Source organism: Histomonas meleagridis (genome assembly GCF_020186115.1).
Source record: "Histomonas meleagridis strain 2922-C6/04-10x chromosome Unknown contig_23, whole genome shotgun sequence".
Classification (NCBI taxonomy): Eukaryota; Parabasalia; order Tritrichomonadida; family Dientamoebidae; genus Histomonas; species Histomonas meleagridis.
This window is the reverse complement of record NW_027150820.1, coordinates 366,301-374,404: the sequence shown is the minus strand read 5'-3', so window position 1 is coordinate 374,404 and position 8,104 is coordinate 366,301. Positions and strand designations below refer to the sequence as shown.

At 29.8% G+C, this 8,104-nt stretch overlaps 3 protein-coding genes across 3 annotated transcripts; 2 read left to right on the top strand and 1 right to left on the bottom strand.

Annotated features, from left to right (window-relative positions):
• Window positions 1-994: 994 nt before the first annotated feature.
• Window positions 995-1,366, top strand: GO595_003740 (uncharacterized protein; the record flags this gene model as incomplete). The annotated part of the gene is made up of 1 exon (XM_067916794.1): window positions 995-1,366. One exon carries the CDS (start codon window positions 995-997, stop codon window positions 1,364-1,366), a length of 372 nt encoding a protein of 123 aa, XP_067776027.1.
• A 2,610-nt stretch (window positions 1,367-3,976) lies between these two features.
• On the bottom strand, window positions 3,977-4,732 carry GO595_003739 (ribosomal protein S3Ae; the record flags this gene model as incomplete). The annotated part of the gene is made up of 1 exon (XM_067916793.1): window positions 3,977-4,732. One exon carries the CDS (start codon window positions 4,730-4,732, stop codon window positions 3,977-3,979), a length of 756 nt encoding a protein of 251 aa, XP_067776026.1.
• A 500-nt stretch (window positions 4,733-5,232) lies between these two features.
• Window positions 5,233-6,372, top strand: GO595_003738 (acetyltransferase, GNAT family protein; the record flags this gene model as incomplete). Its single annotated transcript, XM_067916792.1, has 1 exon — window positions 5,233-6,372. One exon carries the CDS (start codon window positions 5,233-5,235, stop codon window positions 6,370-6,372), a length of 1,140 nt encoding a protein of 379 aa, XP_067776025.1.
• Between the last annotated feature and the right edge of the window lie 1,732 nt (window positions 6,373-8,104).

The following is an 8,104-nucleotide window of genomic DNA, read 5'->3' as shown; positions in this document are numbered from 1 at the left end:
ATATATATACATGATAACACAAGTGAATTTGATTTCACGATGGTGATTGAAGAATATGAAATAAATGAGTCAGTAAATAATAACACATTAGTATATGTTGAAGTGTTAATTGATGCGACAGTTAAAGTGATCGTGGGATAATACGTTGAAATGATATAATTAGACAAACTATAATAAAAAATGAAAGATGGTGATGATGTATATACATTTTCTGATACAATTTTGTTGATAACGTGTATGTATATGTGTAAGAATGTTCATATATTTTCTTGTGCTTGTTAAAAATATCATTTTTATCATTAATATTATTGTATGTTTTAGTTTCATATGAAATTTTTTGTAATGAATGAGATAAAAATATAATGAATATAAATGAATTCATCTTTATATTTCTTATTTGTCATAATCACATTCAATTATACTTATTATTCTTCGATTGTTGATTTTGAAATATGTAATCAATTCATAAATTAAGTAAAACCTCAAAATTATTGAATCAGTAAAAAATGCCCAATTTCCAAAAGCCGATTCAACTGGTTGCTTAAAAAAGGTCTATAGAAACCTATAGGTTGCTTTAAAAAAATCTATAGAAAATAAACGGTCGAAAATTGTGCGTTAAATCATAAAAACCAATTTTTCTCAATGCCTTATCAAGAATTGATATAAAATAATACATGAGTCCATTTTTCCGTGCGGTTGTTTAAAATATATTAAACAAGTTTTAGATGAAAATATTCTTCTGCGCTGAATTAAATCTTAAATTCCACCAAATCTATCGTTAAGTTCAAGTAAACTATTCAAAACAGATTCTTTATTTGATCGTAAATTCAGTGACAGAGCAAAATGAATGAAAAATCATCGTATTAATATTCAAAAACAGGTTAAGAAATTTTGAAAACAAACATTTTGTATTGTATTGAATACTAACAAATTTTCACGATTCATCAATTCAATTTTGGATGCAACAACCGGAAAATTGGTTCACAAGTGAATAATGCTCGCCATTCTTTTTTCTCTTGCATCAATCACGAAAATAAGTTCTTTAGCAAAATGTGCTGCTACATGCAAACGCGGGGCAACCAGACAAGAAATCAAAGACTGCATGAAAAGATGTCTTAATTCTTCTCTCAATGGTAAAACAAAAAAGGAACGTAGAGAAGAAGTAACAAAACTCCTCGATGAGTATTGCAAAGGGTTTAGTCAATGGGCTCCATGTTATGCCTCAATTGAGAAGTTCTGGCATGGTCATTATGGTGGTTATTGCGATTGTGGAACCTGGTCAATGGAAGTCACTGGCCAATCAGCATACTGCACCAAGGGATGCGATTACCTTGATAAGCTCTGGGTGGAGGAACCATGGGAGTGAGTAAACCAACATCTTGATCCCAAATTTAACTCATGTTAAATGTTCTGAATGAACCTATCAAAAATATGTACATATTTATTTGGTGACATTGGAGTTTATTTGCTGATAAAAAAATGTGATGCTGAAATGATTTTTTTTTAATAAAGGAATAATAAAATTATTTTTGCTTCACGTACAAATTACCAAAAACATGAAATCCTTATCAAATAAAATTTCACAGTGTTTAATCATTTTAATAAAATCATTAGATATATTAATTTTGCGATTAAACAAAAGTTTCACCACGAGGTGAGCTCTAATAGGATCCATGTTTTTTAATGATTATATGATCCATGTCGAGAATTGATTTGTTTTTTTTATTCATTCAAACAAAATATGTACGTTTATGATTAAAAAATGGATGAACTTCTTTCCCAAGCAGAAAAAATTATACAAATTTCAAAAGGACCTGAACAATTTAAGCAATATTTACTAGAAAAAAATAAAATATTATTTGGTTCTTTTGCTTTAATAATTACAAATTTTCAGATTGAAAATCAAAAACTTTTGGATCAAATAGAGAAAATAAAAACAAACAATTCTTCTGATTTAAAGTCAAACATAACGAAAAAATTACAAGAATTTTTTTCTCAATTTGGATATTCATATTCAGATCAATCAATTGAAAGCCTTTTACAAATTAGCCATGATAATATCAAAGAAGTCGAAAATGATTTAAGGGTTTCAATTGAAAGATACAAATCAAACATAAAAAAGCACAAGAAGCAAATTCAACAATTGAAACAACAATATCCTCAACCTAAACAAATAACTCTAGAACCACAGGATCAAATAATTGACCAGATCAAAAAGAACAGACAACAAATTGAAACCATTCAAAAACAAATTACAAAAATTGAAGTGTCAAATCAATCATTAAAAACAAAGATTTCCGAATGCGAAAAAAAGCTATCAACAGTAAAAAGAAATAATTCTATTTTGGTACAAAGAAAGAATAAAGTTTTGGATGAAAGAGATATGTTTCTTTCAGCAAAGAATTCTCTTTCCACTAATGTTTCTAACCTTTCTGGCTCTATACAAGTCACATTGTTTAGCCAAAAGTTTGGATGCTGTCAAGCGAAATCAAGTCAAAACATGCAAAAAATCCTGAATCTCCAGGAAACAGTTAAAATGCTAAACAAAAAGAAAGATTATTTGGAAAATCGGAAAAAGAAATTTCTTATCCAAATGATGCATAAAAGTCATCACCATATTATTATGAATAGAATTGCTCCGTATGTTTGAGGACATAACTTAGATAAAAGTAGCTTAGAAGCTTAGACTATCTTCACTACGAACTCGCAGCAAAAATTAATAAATGTTAATAATTGAGACTGATTTTGATGATCTAATGAGAAGTTTAGATATGGAGTCGAATATCCCATTTGTAAATTTTGTTTTTTTGATCATTTAAAACGAGCAAAAAAAAAGAAATTATTAAACGGCCATAAAAGTGTCAAAACAGCCGAAACATTATGGATCAAAAACAAAAAGAAACTGCATTATCAATAATGAAATCACTACAAGAACACCCTGCGTCAGCGAGTTACTTTGAATCAAAAAGCCAGAATGAATCCATGATTTTTGCTTTGATCACTAATAAACTTTCAAATAATTCTTACTCAACTATTGAACAATGGATAACAGAAGTTAATGACGCACTAAGTAAAGAAAGTGACGTGAATGAAGAGAATCTTTTAAATTCATACTTTAAAAAAATATTTAATAAGTTATTATTGAACTCAGGTTTAAGCAGTATAGAAAATTGGTCTAAAGCAGTCTATAAATTGAGGAACCGAATACATCTTTTAAATTCACGGGCGCCTTATAAAAAAGTCAAAGCAAAAAATCAAATTTGGAATTCCGAAGAAGAAATATCATCATTCATGAAAGCCATAGAAATGATGACATCAGACCAAGACCGTGCTATTGTTTTTAGTATATTAAGCGAAAATGAAAAAATACCAAATGTTGGAACAGAAGATGTTACAGTCGACATTTTTTCCCTCAAGAAATCAACTATTGACCTCCTAAGGAAATACATGAAACAATCACTTGAGAGAAGGGGAATTGAGTTTCCTAATTTATAAATGATAAAAAGGTAAAATATGTTGTATGCGTTAAAGTTACTTTATATAGTAAACAATATTACATTTTTGTTAATTGCAACAAATCATTTATCAAACTTTTTTAAGCAAATTCATGTGACGTATAATATAACTTTTTGGAGTGATAAAACTTTAGTTCGTTATCAAGCTAATGGATTGTTCCTGAATATATATTTGGTATTCATCAGAAATATTTGAAATAACTTAAATACATATCATTAACTTCTTGAAAAACATCATCCAAAGGGACATGGTAATGTCATATATAAATGATTTTGTTCCAAAATATAATTCAATTTTTTATCTTTTTACTATACCTTATTAGTAATATTCATGTGAATAAAAGAGTACACCTCTAATTGGGAATGAGTCTACTTACACACTTTTAAATTTAAATCTTTGAGATTTGAATGGGAAACAATCGTTTTATATTCAAAAAGTTGATTTCGAAAATATTAATATTTTACTTAGTTTCTTCTGTCTTTTGTTCATCTTCAACAGGGCGAGCAACCTCAGTTGCTTTTGTGACCGCACGACCCTGATGGAGCTTCTTTAGTTCTTCTCCGCTGAAAACGGGTGCCTTAATAACTTTAATTTTTGTAACATAAACATTATCAACTTGCATGATAGTCTTGCATTTTTCAACAATTGCTTTTTCGATGGTTTCGTTGACGATTGTTTGGCATAATTCTGGAATTGTTGATTTTTCAATTGTTTCTTTCATGATAGCAATACATGCGTCTCTGATTTCGCGTTTCTTGGATTGTTGTGCATAGCACGCCTTTTTGTTTGGATTTAACTTTTTGGTGAAACCAATGCTAAAGGCGCGGAGAATGTATCCATCTGCTGTACGAACATCAACTTGGGCATTTATAAGTGTGCGATACTTGCGGAGGAGGGAAGAAAGTTTATCATTGGTTAGCCTCATTCCTGCAAAAACTGTTAAGACATCATTATTTTGAACGTCTACTGACTTCCAGCTGAATAAACGATATGCATGTGATTGTTCATCAACAAGATCACCATGAGATAGTTCAAAAACTCGGTTATTAAGGTAATCGGCTGGTGTTTTACCACGAGCACATTTATGTGAAACTGTGAATCCTATATCACGCTTTGAAAAGAAGCCTGGAACAAAAACATGTCGCCATTCCTTCTTTAGGAAAGTGTCTTGCTTGATTTTCTTTGATGCCTTTCCTTTTTGTTGTGCTTTACCCATTTTCCAAAAGGATCGACCAAACCGGAAAATCCGTTAATTAAATTCAATTTTATTGTAAATGCAATGTGTAATAGAAGAACACAATCTTTGCACAAACAATCTCATTTTTCATAAAGCATCTAATGTTTTTTCTTTTACCTTTCTTATGTCCCTACACAAGTACTGTAATAAATCATTTATTTAATTCCTTAATATAATTTGAAAATACAAATTATTAAAATAAAAACAAAATACAGTATTTAAACACCTTTATCAATAATATCAATACTTTTTTGTTTCAACAAGAAGTAATTTGATTTTTCTATATAATCAATTTGATGTTAGCATCTTCTCTTAAGAAATATTAAATTGAGTAACCTTGAAATTTATTTATATTTTTTTAGAATGGGAATATGTTTAATCAAAGTTAAAGAAAAATAACTATATCCTGAGTATAAAATTTCATGTTCGTGTTTAAACTTTGCATTTTAGGGCACCCCAATTATCTCGGGCAATATTCGATGTCTCTTGCACAAAATCCGCCTCATTTTACCAACCGAAGGATTCATCCTGGGCTCCGGCACCGTTCAAGGCTTTGGACAAAACCAGAACCATATAAACGTTTAAAAGATAATTATCCAGATGTTCAACTCAAACTCATTCATAACCATGCCAATATTCATCCACAAGCACTTATATTACTTAATGAGAGTAAAAACATATTTTCTAAGCAATTACCAAACATGGGAAATGATTATATCACACGACTTGTTTTTGATTTTGAAGCTGAAACTGTTATGTTGTTGCACAAAGGTATTCCAATGGGTGGTATTTGTGGTCGTCTTTTCCCCGTTGAAATGTTTTTAGAAATTGCATTTTGTGCTGTTAGCACTGAGCTTCAAAGTAGTGGTTACGGTCGCCTTGCCATGAACTATCTCAAGACAGTTCTTCAAGCTGAGGAATTTTATGACATTCTTACATGTGCAGATAATGAAGCCGTTGTTTTCTTCAAAAAGCAAGGTTTTAACAACAAACTTATAGACATGGATCCAGCTCGTTGGGTTGGGCGTATCAAAGATTACAATTTTGTGACATTAGTTCATTGTCACTTATATCCAGATGTTGATTACATGAAATTTAATGAAACGATTGCTGATCAAATCAAATCCGTTGAAGATCTTACTGGCAAGCGCCTTCATTCACCATTATTTCAAGCCAGTTATTGGATACCATTTGCACAATCACCGACATTTTACAACATGCATCTTTATGACTTAACGAGCGAACTCAACAACAAAAAACAAAAAAAGAATAATGAGAAATATTGGAAGAAAGTCGGAAGTTTACGTAATAAACTTATGCGGATAATAACTGAGCTAAAAAACGACGAAAGATTCGGACAAATATTTGCGTCACCTGTAACAGAAGAAATCGCGCCACACTACTTCGAGACAATTAAGAAACCAATGGACTTAAGGACTATGGAGAGGAGATTGCTGAGGTTTAAGGACTACTATAAAAACCCAAAAGTTTTCGCTGCTGATGTTTCGCTAATGGTCGAAAACTGTAAAAAATATAACGGGGCAAATACGCCGTTTTATAAGGCGGCGTTGCAGGCACATCAAAAGTTCATGCAGTTATACGCAGAAGAGTTCCCATAGATCTATGAATGAGCTTGTACTTTTGTGGAATTTGAAATTTATATTAAAACGAATATCAAAAAAAAATTTTTAAGACACTTTGCATTGTTTTATAATTCTTATGGAAGTAATAAATAAAATTTTATGTAGAAGAGAATAAGATCACAGATTCTAAAACTTTCTATTCTTTTATCAGATGGGAAATCGTTTAATAAAACAATCTTATCATGATAAAGTTGCAAAAAATAAGAAAAAATAGAGAAACCTGCCAGTCTTGGTGCTAAATATAGTTATTCGATTTAAAGGGGTTTTTCCTGCTACTCTAATGAATTTTGGTTTCATAATGAAGAAAATTAACGGTTCTTCGTATGGTGGCCGTTTATAATTAATGGAGCAATTTAAAGCAGTCCTTTTCTCAGTATTATATAGTTTTACATTGGTCTTCATATTTTATTTACAGCCACTATTTTTCAAAGGCTTTTCAAAAAATCAGTTTAGGTTATATTCAATGATATTTTTAGCAATAATTTCACTCTTATTAATTTATCATTTTCAACTAAATTCTCATATTATTTTGTATTCTTTCGATACAAAGTCTATATATTCATTTGTGGGAACAGTACTCCTTTTCCTTGGGCCTATCTCCCAGAATGAATTTTTTCAATTCAACAAAAAACAAAATCATCCTGAGATAAGTACTTTCAATTTTTTGAAATCTCGAATACGAAAAATTTTAAATCATGATAATTTACAAAGTTTTATAATCGTTCCATTATCTGAAGAAATTATCTGCAGGTGCTTAATTTGCAGTCTTTGGGAATGTTGTGAAATACGGAACTCAAAAGTCATTTTCTTATCCCCAGTAGCTTATGGCATTAGTCATTTTTTCAAATTTTTTATTGATAACGGATCTACCAAATCAAAATTACAATTTTACACTATTGAATGTACCCTTTCTATTGCTTATGGATGGTGGCTTTCTCTTGTCTGGTTAAGAACGCATAACTTTTTTGCATGTTTTTTGATACATTCATTTTTAATTTTTATGGGAATTCCTGATTTTGTTGAAGTTTTGTATTGGCGCATAGATTATCAGAGGATTTTAATAATGGTTGGTTATTTACTTGGACTAACAATTTTTATTGGATGTGTGGGCTACTTGGGAACAACAAAATGAAAAATCAATAGAAAAGTGCCATTTACATATGAAAAGTGCTATCGTTATTTTGAAATTTCTATGGAATTCCATTAGAAAATTTTTATGGTGATATAATGATAAATTATGTATTTAAATGTATATATATACGTGTATAACTTATGCTGAATGTTAATTGAATAAAACAGACATGTCGCATTACAAGCTTTTTGTACATAGGCAAGATTTATATTTCGAATGAATAACCAAAAGATTCATCTGAGTCAATCAACATTTTTGACTCTTATCTTCAAAATATACAAGAATCGCTGAAGTACTTACAGTTGTTTGTAAATTGGCTTTTATAATTTAAAATAATAAATAATTATATCACATAATCAAACAAATCATTTTGATATTTAATAAGACATTTCCAAAGTAATTCGCAATTTAATAATATCAGTTTTGCTAAAACTATTTATTGAATTATTTATGGGGGTACATAGGTAAATCATTATGTATTCAATAGATTTGTATAATTTCAAAACCTTTAGCAATTATTTAGATTAACTATCGAGACGCGTTTATTCACTATAATAGTTACAAATGTATAATGAA